The 17,578-nt window shown below is 37.8% G+C and overlaps 2 protein-coding genes across 2 annotated transcripts; one reads left to right on the top strand and one right to left on the bottom strand.

Annotated features, from left to right (window-relative positions):
• Positions 1–220: 220 nt before the first annotated feature.
• LOC308665591 (neuritin-like) lies at positions 221–7,421 on the top strand (the record flags this gene model as incomplete). Its single annotated transcript, XM_081323655.1, has 3 exons — positions 221–263; positions 1,154–1,319; positions 7,196–7,421. The coding sequence occupies 3 exons, from the start codon at positions 221–223 to the stop codon at positions 7,419–7,421; spliced, it is 435 nt and encodes a 144-aa protein (XP_081179781.1).
• Positions 7,422–11,468: 4,047 nt separating this feature from the next.
• On the bottom strand, positions 11,469–17,123 carry SYS1 (SYS1 golgi trafficking protein). Its single transcript, XM_081322754.1, has 4 exons — positions 16,873–17,123; positions 13,985–14,260; positions 13,590–13,657; positions 11,469–12,280 (listed from the first exon to the last, which is right to left on the bottom strand). Exons 2-4 carry the CDS (start codon positions 14,144–14,146, stop codon positions 12,040–12,042), a joined length of 471 nt encoding a protein of 156 aa, XP_081178880.1. The 5' UTR covers positions 14,147–14,260; positions 16,873–17,123; the 3' UTR covers positions 11,469–12,039.
• Positions 17,124–17,578: the final 455 nt, after the last annotated feature.

The following is a 17,578-nucleotide window of genomic DNA, read 5'->3' as shown; positions in this document are numbered from 1 at the left end:
GAGTCCGGCCCACCGGAGCGAGAGCAGAGGCAGAGCAAGCGCGCTCCGAGGGGGGGGGGGATCGCGGTACCTTGGCCAGGGTCAATTCCCGCCTTGTCTTTCTCGTCGGGAGGTCGAGAAGCCCCTCGTCTCCTCCCCGGGAAAGAGGAATGGGCGGGCTGCCGGTGGCGTCGACCCACTTTACTCGGAGCCCCTAAACGAGGCAGCCACAGCGGCGACAATGGCACTCCGACCGGGCACGGCGCTGCTACTCCTCACGCTGGGTAAGCCCAAATCTCGTTGCGATCGCGGGCGACGGTCCAGCGGGAACGGCATCCATCCTCTGGGTGGGTGCATGGTTGGGGCGAAATGATAAAGGGAACCACAGTTTCCTAGCAAGAATTGAGGTTATTCATCTTTCTCTGCATCGCTAGAAGATTACGGGAAACGCTCCTCTGCTAACTTCCCGAAATTGATAAGATGATAGAAGAGTCCAGGATAGTGTTAGTGACGGACAACTTCTCACTACAAACTTGTTTAAATTCATTGCTTCATTTCCAAGGAAACCTTTCCAAGGAACACTTTTAAGAATTCAGGTAAGTTGGCCAGTCTTTCCAAAAGCAGGGGCAGCGAATTCAAAATGAAGCAAGTTTACTTACTGATTCGTCCTATTCTTTATGGCTGTTTTTTTTTAAAGTACCAAACTCATCTCCACCCCACCCCACCCCACCCCATTTTACGTTTGAAATAGCCTTGGGGAAAAAGGGCAGTTTACAAGAGATAATACTGGCTCAGCTCATTGTTTAGTCCCTCCTTTGGAAATCATACATTCCAGGTCAAAATCCCTAACACTGATCTTGTCAAGCAAACTGTCTCTTACTAAGCCACACTACAGTTTGTTTGAATAAACCATACAATGTGACTTTCAAATGATACGATGATGACATTATGGCTTAATGCAATGTTTGAAGCAGAATTCTATCTAGTACTTAATTTTGGTGCTGCCTTTTGTGTATGATTGACCATTCATTATGTGTGTGTGCGCGCGTGTGTGTGTTGCACACATATATTTTATGTTTCTTATTTAAGGGAAATTGCTTTTGGTCTTTAGATGACATGCCTGGAAAAAGATGTGTGCTATTAGATGTTACATTAATCCCCTTTCCATTTGCAGGGCACTTGCTCAAGTTACTGACAGCAGAAACTCAGTGTGAAAATATTTATCAAGATTTCTCTGGCTGTATCTTAAAATTAGGAGAAAACATGGCTAGATATGAAGAAGAAGCTGAAAAAGACGAAGTGAACCAGAGTCTGCTGCAAGGATTGCAGGTTGTTTGTGGGTGAGCAGCAAACCTCTGAAATGTACTGTAGGAATATCCTATCATGATGTGTATCTTGAATAGAGTTGTCTCTTTAGTCCATTTAGAATAATGAATAACGAAGTTGGAAAGGACCTTGGAGGTCTTCTAGTCCAACCCCCTGTTCAGGCAGGAAACCCTATACAATTTCAGACAAATGGCTATCCAGTCTCTTCTTAAAAACTTCCAGTGTTGGAGGACCCACAATGTCTGGAGGCAAGTTGTTCCACAGATTAATTGTTCTAACTGTCAGGAAATTTCTCCTTAGTTCTAGGTTGCTTCTCTCTTTGGTTAGTTTCCATCCATTGCTTCTTGTCCTGCCTACCTTTTAAATCAGAATGACTGATATCCCCTTCCCTTTACTCCTCTGTGAATGTTTCCACTGAATATTCTCCAAATACTAGTAGAAAAAGTGAAGGTTTCCACTCACATAGTAGTGTTGTTGGTCTCATGTCTATCAGTTGGCTAGCAAATTGTGTTACCCACAGAAAATGGTTCCATCTTTCTGCTTAGCCATAGGAACCACAAATAATGGAAGGGAACTTTCTTTTGAAACTGGCTTGGATCTACTATGTTTTATCATAGGAAGTACTGTCATAAGCACTTCATCAAAGACAACCATCAATTGAAAGCAAAAGACTAGTTGAAGTTGGTAGCAATACAAGAGAACAAATCCTTCATTGTTGAGAAGGGCTTGCTGTCCATTATTGGCATGTTACAAAACTAGATTCCAATCACAATTAGAAATGTCATTTTGTAGATAGCAAAGGCAAAGCCAGTTCTGCTGCCTCCTAAGTAACATGCATTTGCTTTCAAGGAAAGAATACTAGGATTTTAAGAAACCTGCTTTCATGAACACAATTTGAGCCTGAGCAGTTTTGGTTGGCTACCAACTCATGTGGTAGCTTTCAGCCTATCAGTGCCCTTCAGTCCTGGATATAACATGATTAGATTTTCTGGTATCCATTTCTTTGATTTAAGACAATTATGAGGAGAGAATGGTATGGAGTTAGGGCCATAGTCATAGGATGGAATTCATCCTTTAGCTTGCATAATTTCTCCATTCGCTTTAATACTATAACCTTCAAAGCTTTAATTAATATAGATTTATTATTTCTTTTGTGATGCTTCTTGTATTTCCTGGGTCTGCAATCCTCTTTGACTCTAAACTATGCACTTTCTGACTACCAATATTAACCATAATGGTAGTCTTTTGTTATCCCCACTGTTCTTTGCCAGGCTTGGTTTGTCACCTTGGGCAGCTTCACAGCCAGAGGAATGAGGAGAATACAGACACAGCTGTTTGTTTATCTTTAATCAAGTGCAAGGAGAAGGCAGTAAAATAGCAGAAGCATCAAGATGTTTGAAATTTAGCCCGCAGCAAGTCTGAGTAGAGAACTGATTGTAAGCAGACAAGGGAAAGGGAAGAAAGAAAGGAATTGTAGAGATAGATGCAGATAATTGAAGTTTCCAAGGGTGAAACACTGGACTGAGCAAACCTATAGACAAACCAGGAAGTGTACATAACGATCAAGGAAAAAGGCAGAAGATCTGGAGAAGCATCATCCTGCCAAAACGGTGTGAGAAGAACTATTGAGATGGGGAATGCAGAAACCACAATAAATTAGAAGCTGACAAAAAGACCAGATAGAAGAGGCAAAGACATTTTTCATGTAATAAAATGAAGGGATTAATAAAGGAAAAATAAGCGTTTGGTAGAGGACAGAAGAAGGGAATCTGATGTAAAGAACATTACTAGATGTGGAATCCTACTTCTAGATAGTGGTGGTGATGATGGTATGGATTACTGTACAAGTTGTCCTCGACTTATGACCGCAATTGAACCCAACATTTCTGTTGCTAAGTGAGACATTTGTTAAGTGAATTTTGCCCCATTTTATGACTTCTCTTGCCACAGTTGTTAAGGGAATCATCAGTAACAAGGTTGTTAAATGAATCTGAGTTCCCCATTGACTTTGCTTGTCAGAAGGTTGCCAAAGCTAATCACATGACCCCAGGACACTGCAAGCATCATAAATACAAATCAGTTGCCAAGCATCCAAATTTTGATCAAATTTTGAACTGTTATAAGTTGAGGACTATCCGTATAGCACTTTCAAGAGAGCCAGCCTGATGTAATGGTTAAGATGTTGGATTAGGACTGGAAAGATTCATGTCTTTTCTTAGACATGGAAGCCAGCTGAGTGACCAGGGGCCAGTCACTCCCTCTCAGCCCTACTCAAGTGTTAGGCTTTGCAACAAGCTGGCAGGGAAACAAAACCTCTTGTAGCATCATGCGTTGCTAGCTTTGTTGTGTGAACTAAGTTAGAACAATGCAAAAGAAGCAGAATCTGTGACCAAGAGGAACAGAAGTTAAGATTGCACAGTGCTTTCAAATATTACAAGCACTTTCAATGTATTATTTCATTACTCCCAACAATCCTGCCACCTCATTCAATATTATTGTCCCCAGTACTTTTTTTCAATAGGGAAGGTGGAGTTAAGGACAATAGGGAGAGATTTATACACAAATCCACAGAAGATTTGAACTGGATGTTTTTTAATCCACCAGTCACTTTGCACAGAATTGGATGTGTTTATCATGAAAGACAATGGCAGTGAAGATGCTTATGAGTTCACCACTGCAGCTAAAGTGGGATGTTGAAAGCTAGATACACTTACTTCAGATTGTGTATTGGGAATAAAGAAGGACAGGAAGAAGAGCCCTAACTTGAGAACAATGTCTCAGACAAGCCCGTCACACAAAGATAAAGTGAGGGAGGGGGAAGTACATTCAGACGTAAAAGATTCTATTACAGTACTAAAGTTGTTAAAATAAAAGTAGACATATAGACCGGACGTATATATGTTTCTTAATTTGCTCTACCTTTATGGGCTGACAGATTCCAAAAAAATGCCAAAGCTATTTGGATTTAGGTTTTTCCCCTCATCTATCACAGAATAAAACAAGGTTTTCTAAATTTCAGCTCCATTTTTTTTTAAAGAAAGAAAAATCAGTTATCAGAAGTACCTTCAAACTTAAACATGTGCTGGGATATAAGGCCTGTTTGCATATTCAAGATGTGAAGAAATGCAAAACAGTGGTACAGAATGTAACAGGAAATAAACCAATAGACTGATAATGAAGTTTGTCTAAAGTATCATTGGAAAATGAAAGAGGTTCTTGATTCAGTGCTGAAGGAACTCATTTACACTCATGAACAATGAACAATATGACAATGTGCAACCTTGAGAAAAAGCAAAGATGAGGGATGTAATAAAATTTTTTCCACAGGCGGAAAAAAAGAATGGAGCTATTGCGGAGTACAGCTTGATGTAAAATGTATAGTTAGGCTGATGCAAGGTAGAGGAATATAGTTCCCAGTCTGAAAGATCTGCAGTACTGCCAGTTACGTGCCAAGCACGATTTAAGATGTTGGCCTTGGCTTTTAAAGCCCTATATACCTTAGGGTACAATTATCAAAACTTGGTGTGCAGGAGTGGTCCTTTTGAAAGTGTCCTACTGGGTTATTTTTCTGGTTCTTGACTGAGAAGTCCTGCTCTTGTGTTGCTCTCAGTGTATAGGATGTGGTTGCTCAGAAGTTATATTTGCTCCCAACGTCTCAATATTGAGAAGAAATGTTGATCCTTTTGTGAAGTTCTTAATTGTTCAATGATGAGCAATTGATGACCTGGATAATTTTAATTTGTTTAAAACTTTTTAATGTTCTGTGTTTGTTTTCCATAAATTTGGTTAGCCACTTTAAGAAAAATTTGTCCCTCCATACCCATGTTATATTGGTCACATAGATTCCTAGCAGACAGCACATTTGCTGGGTTGGTAGGGAGACTTTTTGGCATTTTCCTGCTCCCTTGTTATATTTTTCTAACTCTTTTTCCTCTTTATGAAAAAAGCACTCTGTTGTTTGAACCTCTAAGTCTTCCTATTACCTCTGCGTCAGGAACAATTAGGGTTCCTGAAGGGTTTTAGCACAAAATAAGCAAATTCCCTATTATTATGATACAAGGCATCAGACAAAGACAAAAATCTTAGGCTTCCTTCTACAGTACTGTTGTGCAACTAAAACTAGCACCTTTTCTGAGGAAGCTTCTGTATTTCTCTGTCTACAAGAAGAAAAAGTGACAGACATGATTAGAATTAATTCTTTGTAAAGTGATCTATAATGAAATTAGGGTTGTTTTGTTTTGGTTTATTTGCCTTTTGGGGGGGAGGTTAAATTGTGCAACATCCCCCAAAATCTAGAACTGACAGGGCATGTGACATAGGTTGATTCCCAAACAAATAAAGTCTGTAAAACCAGGCATTGGGAAATTGAAATTATCCAATTGAAACGGGAAAAGAGAGAATTCTGATTTGGTGTCCTCTGACAAATTGCCACTTCAGTCCTTACTAGTTACTGCTCCTTCCTTTTTAAATATATATATATATATATATATATGTAACCAAGTAACATTCAACTGCTTTCATATTGGATTGCTTCTCCCTTACTCTACCCACCCCTACTACATTGCTGCAGGATTTGGAAGAAACCACCATAGAAAATCAAAACAGAGTTTACCTTGTTTTACACCAATCTCTCTCATTATTGTCTCAGAAGATTTCTTCTACCACATTTCTTCTATTTAATGAGTTCTTGACAGTTGGCAGTCAATTAGAGGTTCTTTAGCGTGATTACAGAGACTTTTTAAGGGAAAAGCAATTGCCCTGGGCACCACCACATGGTGGAGGCTCCCTCCAAAGGATAATTTAATATTTGAAATCATTCAGTGGTTTAATATTTTTCACGCAAGTTGGCAAAAGCTATCTTGTCAATTTTGTAATGGTTTATTATTAAGCTATGGATTTCAATGTATAAAATAAAAATAAATGGGGAAAACTATTACACTGATGTAGAATATAGTAAGAATATATAGTGATGGGTTCTTTAGATAAACATTTCTCTTAAAGTCTAAAAATATCCGTATTTGTGGTTTAAAGTGGTACCAACACTATTTCTTGCTCTCAGTGTGCAAGTTTTAACACAATACTTCTGGAAAATGCCAGTTTCAGTAAGGCTGCTTTAGCACACTATAAAAGCACAATATAAAATTGTAAATATACCATCAGTTTGGTGTAGTGGTTAAGGCACCAGGTTAGAGAACATGAGTTCTAATCTTGGTAAATAAACAAGGGAAGAAAAAAAATAGGCTTTGAAGGTCTGTATCCACATAGATCAGAGTTTTTAAAACTTGGCAACTTGAAGATGGATGTATTGGGAGTTTAAGTCTACCCATCCAAAGTTAAAAACACCTAGATGAAGGGGTTATCTCTTCATTGCTGCCTTCATTGCTGCCCCTATAATCCTATCTGACTACAACTGTTAAAAATAAGTGGAAATATGTCTTGCAGTTTTCAGGCAGGAAGCTTACAAAGAAGTGTTGCTGAGGCCCTAAAACAGGCTTTAGTTGAACAGGTATGGAAAAACGCTCAACCTAAATTTTTTTTAAAACCCTCAGAAAATAGGTTTCTTTGATTCCCAGAGTTGGCTTTCCATAATGGATAGAATTAAAGCAGATCATTTAATTAAAAAAAGAACTAAAGTAGATCACAATTGCATGGACCAATTAACCAGATATTATGATGGATGGTGAATGGGCAGATGGATAAGACAGGTTATGTTCTTCATAGATGGCCCATGTCTATCTGTGACTTTTGTGGCAAAGAACTGCAGAGTCCTTAGTGCTCTCTGCACTTCATGGCATCTCAAGAGAGTACCAAGGACCCCACAGTTCAATCCCAAGCTATAAATATTCTCTTCTGTTGGTGGCAAATAATTTGTTTACTCTTTCTTTTGCAGATATTGGAATGAATTTCATAATTGTGCGATGGCTACTCTTTGGGTGTGCCAGAGGGAGATGGTGACTGTCTGGGAAAAGTTGAAAAAGGAATCTAGAAAAATCAAATTCGAAGGCAATCTTTTTGACCTCTGCATCTCCAGTAACTACCAGAACTTACACTCATTCCAGATCCCAACCCTTTGTTTAGTAGGCATCACTCTGATGCTCATTTGGCTCAACTTATGAAGGCAACAGCTCTGTGATTTTGTACAAATGAACATATGCTTCTTTCCCTTAATATTTAGGAAATATTTTGTGGTTTTTTTCTTTTTTAGTGAATTTTTGATTGTGATAACAGCATTCCAAATATTTAATTTTTTCCAGTGAAATCAATTGTAAGTATGGCAAGTGTTCCAACTGAATTTTGACTATCAAAACTTGTGCATGCCTTAAGGATCTCAAAATTAAATTACTAAAATACAGCTTGCATAGGAAACTGTGGCACAATTGGAATGGTGTCACTAGATTTTGTATATTGGCCTGCTAATCAGGGTTTGCTTTGGTAAGGCTTTCATTCTAACTGTAGTTCTGATTTTTATATTTAAAGAACTTTTTAGCAACTTTCTTTTTGTATGGAGGCGTAACTACAGTAATTAATATATTTGCAGTTTTATGAAAGAAAATGTTGGGGAACTCAAGAGGGTAGCGTGAAGTTTTAAAATAATTGGATTCTCTCAGTAGATCATGCTGGTTTCATTACCTACCTGAAATGAGCTCCCCAAAATGTCCAAAGCAAGATTACAGACTGATGATTGACTTGCTATAGAGGTATTTGAAAGAATGATTAGTTATGCAACAGATTATGTTGGTATATGACTTCAGAATGAAAGAAGGACCAAAACCCTGAGATAGCTTAAGGCAGAACATCTGAAACCCATGCAAGGAATAATGCTGTAATATCCCTTTTTCTCCATTCCTGACTAGTTTTTCCTCCTCCCTGATTTTCCAATGAAACTTGCAAAATGCAGTCACGTATAGTAAATATTTCTGAGATGGAAAGAAATATTCAGTTAGAAGTAAAAATCCTTGCAATTTTCTAAGGAAAACTTCTGTATTGCAGGATGGGTGGATGTTCAGGGGATCACTTGAATGAAGTATGGCTATTGCTGTAAAATAGCAGTGGAGAAATGGAACTTTCTGTTCATTGCTTCTCTGACTATTCCTTGTAACTGCCCATTGTGGTTGAGGCTCGTGGGAACTACAATTCAACTTACGTTTTCTACATTCCTTACCCCCTTCTAAAATCCATATGAATTCTTGTATAACTCTACTCTGTACATGAAGTAGGATATGCCATATGTTGCAGCTATTTTCAACATATTCTCATAATCTCTCTTTCCAATTCCACTTCTCTAATTTGTACTAAATATACAAAGCAACCTTAGATTGTCACAATTAGTGTTAAGTTGCCTTTGTTTAGTATTGGTATTTAGCCTGATTTCTTCCAATCTGTTGGTCACTATGCTGTTCTCCAGATTTTTTGATGGTATGGTTGATTAGAACCTCAACTGATCCTTCTTCTGTTGCTTGCTATATTTCCGTAGCTATTTCATCAATTCTTGTAGCCTTCTGACTTGATAAGTTACTGGTGTGTTGATCTAACTTGATTTTCTAGTATTTGATATTCATGTAGATAGGTGAAATCTTCTAAGGTATCTTGGATATTAACATTCATACTGTTCAGAATTTCAATATACTCCTTCCATTTTTGTTTGATCTTCTTTGAATCATTACAGGTAGTCTTCGATTTATGACCAATTGTTTAATGATTGTTTAAAGTTACTGTGGCTTCAGAAAGGGTGTCTATCTTAAAACGTTGCAAATCCCACGGTCACATGACCATGTTTTGAGTGCTTGGCAACCAGCTTGCATTTGTAACCAGCTGTAGCATCCCAGTCATGTGACCACAATTTGCAACTTTTTTTTACTTGTTTCTGGCATTTTTTTGCCAGTCTCCAGCAAAAAAACCAAAAACCAAACCCCAAACCCACTCATTCAGAATGGATTTGCTTAATAACTACATGATTCAGACTTATGAACACATGATCCATTTAATGACCACTGTAAAGACCATTAAAAAATGGGTCCTGTCATGTCGATGCCTCAATTTATAACCACAATTTACAACCATACTCCAGTTCCAATTATAGTTGTAACTTGAGAACAACTTTTGCTATCTGTAGATTAGTGCCCCTTATAATACTAATTTTAAGGATGGAATTTCCTTCTGGGTTCAAGAATTTTCCACATCTTTAACAGCCTCTTTGACTTTGTTCTATTGTTCCTCTGGTTGCCTGTCAATAAGGGACAGGATTTTGAAGAAATTCTTGATATTCTTCTTGAAAATGATGGATATATGCTCAAGATCACATGGAAATAGACTTACATCTTGTACATGAGCAGTCTGTGATCTTCAAACAGTCTCTGACTTCATTCTTTCTTGATATAACTAAGACTTCTACCTCCTTGCATTAATAATACAACTGATTTGATATCTGCTTAGTCCATCAGGTGATGTCCATACACATAGGCATGGTTTTGGTGATCTGAAGACTTGTGTCAGCAATCAAGAAATAATTTGATTAGCAGAAACTAAGTATCATCATCATTAGCAGAAAGTCACTATTTTGCTTAGTTTTCTACGTTTCCTTGGCCTTATGATTCAATTGAGTCTCATTATTTCCAACTCTGGCATTCCGATCTCCAATCACAAGCACCACCATATTATGCTTATGACTTCTGTCAATTTATGGAAAAGTAGGCAGGGTCAAATAAGTTCCAAACAAACCTGTTTCTTTTTAACTACTTTTTCACTTTGCCTTAAAGACAACCCTTAATTTCAAACACAGGCTTTGATCATAAATAAATGTGCATCCTAATCCCTGTTAAGATCTGCTAAATAGCTCTCAAATAATGGGGACAAACTCTCAGTACTTAGATTGCCACTGTCTGTCTAATTAGATTCCAGTCTTTAGTCAATGTTAAGTCTACAGAGATTCATTGAAATGGCTTCAAATCTCCTTTGCTGCATTAGGTATGCTATTATGATACTCCCAAAGGAAAATAAATGCCTTGAGTACACATGTGAACATACATATACTACTGCGGAGAAGATTGCATAATACACAGCTTACAACAGGAATTGCAGTGGCTTTCACTACTGTCTTAAAAGGAAGCAGTGCCATCTTCTGGAAGAAGTGATGTTAATGCAGCTGTAATTCAACAACTACAGTAGACATGAGCTTAAACGGACTCCAGAAGATGGTAGAGGACAGGAAGGCCTGGAGGAATGTTGTCTATGGGGTCGCGATGGGTCGGACACGACTTCGCAGCCAAAACAACAACAAATTCAACAATGCATACTATACACTACTTTACAATATGTTAACATTGGATGAAGACAGTGTGACTCACTTATATTTTCCAACTACAACAATCATGCAAGGAAAGATATTCCCTCTGCCCAAATCTATACTATGTGGAACAGAACATGCTATTTTAGCAGAACCTTTGGGTTTCTTTATACGTTATCAATGGGTCCCATAAGAACGCTTTGAGAGAGGGTTTATAAAGTTCATTTTCCAAAATTATTCACCTTAATCATTACAAACATTAGCTTCCCAACTTATACAAAAATTAGCATTCCAAAATATTTACGTACAAAGGGAAAACTCTGGGATATATCCAAAAAAGTAATTATTATTTTTTTTAAAAAATAATAAAAACTACAGCTACCCTTTGGTGCATTATAAATGAACCTTCCCTTCACATACTTTCTTTTCACAGTAAGTCAATATTTGCTCTGGAGGACAGAGTTTATTCAAGTTCCATTCTAAGAAGACAATTAAAATTATATGCAAAATAAGCTTATCTTGACAGTGGTAGTTACAAAAAGAATTAACCATCCTGTTTTTCATGCCTTGCACAGCACCTTGCAAGTTTCCTTAATTATGAATAGTGAATCTTCAAGATAAAACATTCATTGCAGTAAAAGAGAGAGCTCATTTGAACTATCACGAGTCTTGGAGTATGTGACCAGGGGCAGTTACCTCTCTATGCCACACATTGTAAACAAGAGTGGTTTAAATCCTTGTTCACCTTTTTGAAGCCAATAGTTTAAAAGTGTCTAAGCCACTGTTTCATGAATTGTATTCCAGACTGATATTTTTTTCATTTCTACTGTCATATTAGTAATATAAACTAGCCTGATCAATACACTGTAAAGCTTCAATGGAAAGTTGAAGTCTTTATTAAATAAAATAGTAATTTCTTCAGTCAAATAAATACAGTCACTTTTTGCTGTTAATACACTTTCTGGAATCTGAGCAGCCAAGCGAATAATAGTACTGTGCCTTTCTGCATTGTTTGATCTCCTTGATCTTTTAATTCAAAAAGTGGAAGGAAGTATCAGATATATAAGGGATAAAAGGGAACAAAGTGTCTATTGTGCAATTGTTGGCGTTCACTAGTCAACTGATGTTCACACTATAGAGAAGGGAAACTGTGATCATCACAACTCACTGCTTGCTTCTCAAATTCTCAAAATCAGTCCACTTCCCATGTCTTTTATGCATTTTATCCGACACTCGAGTCTGATCTATGTCACTTTGGCAAATTGGGCATGTCTGCATAGTAATAAAAATGAGTTATGTAAAAACTATATTCATCTTGGCCTAGCAAAGTATGTCAGTCTCCCAGCTAATATATTTTAAGGCCCTCTGGATTTCTTCAGTTGCATTTCCACATTTCACAAACTAGCACCAAGATGCTGATACTGACGGAGAAACACAGTGTCTCTGATGGCCTATACACTGGATTTGGGGGCTGAATTTAATGGGATTTCTTTCAGTTCTGTCCTCATACAGAGGTATTCCCCAATCACAGCCATGAGTGCTGTGCACACCGTATGTACAAGCCACCAGGTCAAAGCTGTCGGAAAATATCCATTGTAAATCCAGCAGCCCAAAAGGTGAAAAAAATGAACGGTGGCTGTGAAATCCAAGCATTGCTTTCCTCGTCGAATAAAATGCAATAAACCAATGGCACTGCAGAAGAAAAGAAAAGAATTATGTCAAATCTTAAGATACTTCAACATTCTATTTTCCATATAAGCTATGTAAGACATATCTCATGGAAGCACTTTTCATTTAAATCTTTATCCAAGCTATGTGAGAAAGCAAAGAAATTAAAGGAAACTTTAGACTCCGAAGATAAACATTTTATATTATTTTTATATTTCAGCAATTTTTGATCCTTTTAAAAAATTGGTCGCTGAAAATAAAGTGAAATTTTCATAAATAAAAGATTCCTAACTGTTCTATTTTATACGTATGCCTTTTTTTAAACCAGTCTCCAAAGTCTAGAAGGGTAATTATATACTGGTAGTCCTTGACTTATAACCACAACTAAGCCAAACATTTCCATTGCTAAGCAAGGCAGTTAAGTGAATTTCCCCCCCATTTTATGACCTTTTTTGCAAGTTGTTAAGCAAATCATTGCAGTTGTTAAGTGAATCATGCTGTCATTAAGCAAATGTGGCTTCACCCCCTTGGTTTTTGAGAAGTCAGTTGGAAAAGTTACGAATAGTGATAATATGACAATGGAACAATGCAACTGTCATAAATACATGCCAGTTGCCAAGTGCCCAAATTCTGATCAGCTGTCCATGGGGTTGCTGCAGTGGTCATGTGAAAAATGGTCCTAAGTCATTTTTTTTCATTGGCATTGTAATTTCAAATGTCACTAAATGAGTGGCTAAGTCAAGGAAAATTTGGGTAATTAAAACTATGCGTTTTTCCTTTCTAAAATTGTAACTGTTAAGCACATTTTTCTTGGATATTCTCCCCACTGAAATTCTTTCCTATTCTTCATTACATGTTAAACAACTCTAGTTTTTTTCTTTCCTTTTTTTGCATTAGATATTACCATTATTTGGCTTATAATTTATCAGCCTCAGCTTCATCTTTCTGAATGGCTCTACTTCAATACTTTTTCTCTAGACTCCTCTTCATGATCTCTCCATAGGATTTGAGCAGTTCAACCAACCTGATTTCATTATGTATTATCAATTCAGTGTCTACTATTAGGAATTACATAGGTAGATTTTCTCCTGGACACTGTGTTCCCAGCCTGGTCTTTCAGCCATTGCTTCAATAGCTCAATCTGCCCACCTGGCAGTCAGATATTTTGGGCTACTTAGCTAATCATATTAAATGCCTAGTCCCAACTTTCTTTAGTCTGGCCTTCAATTTTACAGCACTGATAATCTGAATGCTTCTGTTTTTATCAAGAGGCATCTCACCACTCTAAAGTTGTTTGGTTTGAGGATGTCAGAAGAAGAACAACCCGACTTACCAGGTGAGCGCATTCAGGATAAATGCCATTGTGGAAAGTCTCCCTGGAGAGGTGGCAAATCCCAAATCCTGTACAGGTACAAAGAAACATAGCCATTGCAATAAACTGTAAACCAGCTAAGATCTATCAGCTTCAATGATGTTACATCAGCTCTATAGTTCAAGAGGCAACATCTGGACAACTAATCAAACTCATTTTAATACTGATATAATAAAGGCAGTAATTTGAAACAGTGCAAATTAACCTTTGCCATACTGTGCGTTAAATTTAAATGTAAATTATATGAGAAGTAATCCATGAAGTTACACATTAGCTTTCAGTATTCCTCCTAAAGATCTTCTACTGCCTTCTTTGTCAAAATTTGTTTCTGACATACTGAAAACATAATTACCTACCTCATAACTGAAAATCTGGTCCAGTGAAGGGTTGCTCTGTACCAGACTGTCTACTAGAGCCAACCAAAGCCCCAGACTGCTATAATAAATTGCTTGCATGAGCATAATCTGGGAAACGATAAGAGCAGGATCCCAAACATAACTGCGGAACTGGGGAGCCATTCCTGAAGCAACAGCCCAGAGGCCGCATAGACATATATAAATAATCCACAGATGTCTTAAAACATAAATTCCTCGGGTCACTGTCTAGAGAATGCAGAGTGATTCCATCAGTACCTGAAAGAAAAAATAATTTGTGTCATTCCAACTAAATCCTACAAAAAGAAGGCCTTCTAATGTACCTCTTCTCCAAAATCCAAGAATTGTATTGCATCTTTTTCCAATTACAATACTACCAGTGTTACTAACAGCTTCCTAAAGTGAGGTCACTGACCCAAGCATGGCACAGGAAAGTTATTAGACAGGTTACAATAAATGAAATTTCTCATATCTGGTTAAAGGGGATAAATAAAATGGAACTAGTATGCACTCTGATTATTTCAGAGGAGGCACTGCAGAATTATATTTGTATATATTATTCAATCTAACTCTTTAAGATTTGAGATGAAATATATTCAACATGAATAAAATATCATTAGAAAATTCAGAAGAAAAATGGTTTCAAATGGATGCTGTTCTTCAAACAATGGAAAAATTGGCTTTCTTGACCATGAAAAAGATCCAGCAAATACAACATTCTGCTTCTATTACTGACATTCCACTGTAAAAAAACAGACTGAGCACATATTAGTCATGGCTCCTTCATGACTAGTATCAGTTAATAGTCTTATTCCTCTCAGAAATTTATAATATATATGAAACACACACCTTAAAAATATCATAATTTAGGATTTAATTTGCAACCCAGTGCAATGTAAGTAGGTTTATTTCCATTTCTGCATTGACTGGTAAAGGACTTCATTGCATCCTTCTGACATTGGATCTATTTAATTTTGTAAAATAACAACTGAATATTTGTTCAGCAATAAGTTCAGATGCACTTAATGAGACTTGTAGATAAGTACATTACATTGCAAACATTTTTTCTATCTACTCAAAAGTACATCCTTTGTGAAGTGTTTAACTGACTTAGCCATGCTCTTTCTCCCAACTATCATAGATTTCCTATGAAGAAGGTCTCACTGTTACACAGTTGTCACCTTACAACAGGTCACTTGGTGACCATTCCAAGTTACAACAGACCCAGAAATGCTATTTATGGCCTCCTCCCCCATAGTCATGTGACTACACTTCAGGTGCTTGGCAACTGGCCTGCATTTACGATTGTTTGCAAAACCCTTTGGTCACATGACTGCAATTTGCATTTTTGTCAGAAACCGCCATTTGAATTTGAATTTAATTGAATTTATTAAATTTACTTCTGAGTGTCCACAAAAAAGGTGCCATAGTGAGCAATGGGTTTGTTTAAGAACCAGGATATTTGCTCAACAATTTTAGCATTTGCTTAATAACTGCTGCAAAAAAGTGGTAAAATTGGGTGTGGTCACATTGTTATCTGCTTTATGACCATCATGATTTATGACTATAATTGATAGGTTCCATTGTGGTCATAAATCAATAACTACCTGAGTACTTGGGTTTGAATATTGACCATCCAACAAGTGTTTGACATGGTAATTCATAATTTATACTCTCAGATACTAAGCCACGGGTGTCAAACTAGCCACGTCACGTGACATGTCGCAACGTATCACGACTCTTTTTGCATTGCCAGCAATGGGGTAGGTGCGGCTTTGGTATGATGAAACCGGTCCACGGGCTGGCAGTTTGACACCCCTGTACTAAGCCCTTCTTTATACAGGAAAATACACAGTAGCTCACTCTATGTCTGTGGAATATAACAGAAAACCAATCAGTCAGTCAGAATAGAGCTGGAGGGGACCTCGGAGATCTTCTAGTCCAGCCCACTGCTCGAGTAGGATACCCTATAGCACCATTTCAGACAAGTGACTGTCCAGTCTCTACCAATGATGAAGCACCTACAACTTCTGAAGGCAAGCTGCTCCACCAGTTAATTAAACCAAACATCATTATATACCTTTTCAGAGATCAGCATTTGTTAGGTCCAAATTTTGAGACTGAACATGCACTTTGAAAGCTGCATCAGTTGGTGGTATCTCACATATTATTTTAAGTGATGGATATATTTAGGTATTTGGATTGTTACAAGTTACAATAATTGAGTTCATAAACAATGAAGGCAAAAAAAACATAGACTGCCAATCACAGTGACTGGATTCCTACACTATTTTAAGCCCCAAACAATCACATAATATAGTCTGATGTAGAAACCAGTCACCATTATATATGTTAGCGAGAGAGTCAAAAGACTGATAAACTTCAATTCTACAGTCAGGGCAACCTTTTCACCATCAACAGATACTAAGCTTGAAAGATGCTAGGTGAAGGGCTTGCTCCATGAATTGGCTCGATGTATAAATTGTAAGTCATGAATGATTTACCCATTGTTTATGCAACAAACTACAAATGACTGGACTCACAAGTCACCTAAACCATAATTGGCTGAGTTCACACACAACAAATCGCATTGAGGCTTCGCGGGTTGTACAAAAGTGGACCTTTAAAAGAAAAGACCAAAAAAAAAGCAAGTAGTTTCCGGTGTCTTTACAAAAGAAAAAAGAAAAGGAAAAAAACAACTCCACTGTTGTAGATCCTGATGGGAGAAAGCATCCCTGCTGGTTTTCTGTCAAGGGAAAGAAACGAAAGAAAGACCACCATCCTAAAGAGGCCCATCCGACCCCCTTCTCACGATCACCGCTCCCAATCGAGCGGCAAATCCGTAATTCCCCCAAATCCTTCCGATTTACCCTTCGCATTTCCTCGCCGGTCCCCCGCTAACTCGCTCCGTCTCTTCTACCGGACCGAGAAGCCACGACACTACAGGCTCCTCTCGTCCACCGCCAGGCCCGTCTCCGCAGCTGACTGCTTTCCTCGAACCACCGAGTCACGCGGCCTCCAATCGCCTAGAAGGAACATTGAGACAACCTCGTCCCTCTGAGGAGCCATGGAAACAACCCCGCGCGCCTAGAAAGGTAAAAGGAAGTGACATTAAACACAGGAAACGTGCGGCCTGTGGCGTCTATGTTCTCCCTGAGCCGTAGAGATAAAAAGTTAGAGAATACTTTAAAAAAAAATAAATCTAAATCATTGTATATTTTTCTAGAAATACTTTTAGAATTAAGGGAACATAGTTTTCTCTAATTCAGCGGTTCCCAACCTTTTCTATACGCCGCAGCCCTAGAATGCTTCTGATATATTTTCGCACGCTTTACAAAATTAATACCTGGTTATGCATATTATACACTATAATTTTGAAACTTCTAAATCCAAGTTTTCGCACACCCAGGGGGTGTGAGCCCCTGCTCCAATTCATTAAATACAGCTGTACATTTACTAATTTTCATAATATGCTGAAACCTTAACTTTCTGTAAAACAGCCTTCGATATTTTTCAAAGAGGAAAAGAGATGCTCATTAAAAAGAAAAGTGGACTGGTTTTAATTTCCAGTGAGTT

This window comes from Vipera berus, assembly GCF_964194415.1.
Source record: "Vipera berus genome assembly, chromosome: 3".
In the NCBI taxonomy this organism is placed as follows: domain Eukaryota; kingdom Metazoa; phylum Chordata; class Lepidosauria; order Squamata; family Viperidae; genus Vipera; species Vipera berus.
The sequence above is the reverse complement of the archived record's forward strand: the minus strand, read 5'-3'. Positions and strand labels throughout refer to the sequence as shown.

Bases quoted from the DNA above. Each gene is read 5' to 3' on its own strand.
- SYS1 (XM_081322754.1), bottom strand. From the start codon at position 14,146: ATGGCTCCCCAGTTCCGCAGTTATGTTTGGGATCCTGCTCTTATCGTT. The intron at 13,658-13,984 runs GTAGGTAATTAT...GTACCTGTACAG, and splicing joins ACCAGATTTTCAGTTATGAG to GATTTGGGATTTGCCACCTC. The intron at 12,281-13,589 runs GTAAGTCGGGTT...TTTCTTCTGCAG, and splicing joins ATCCTGAATGCGCTCACCTG to TGCCATTGGTTTATTGCATT.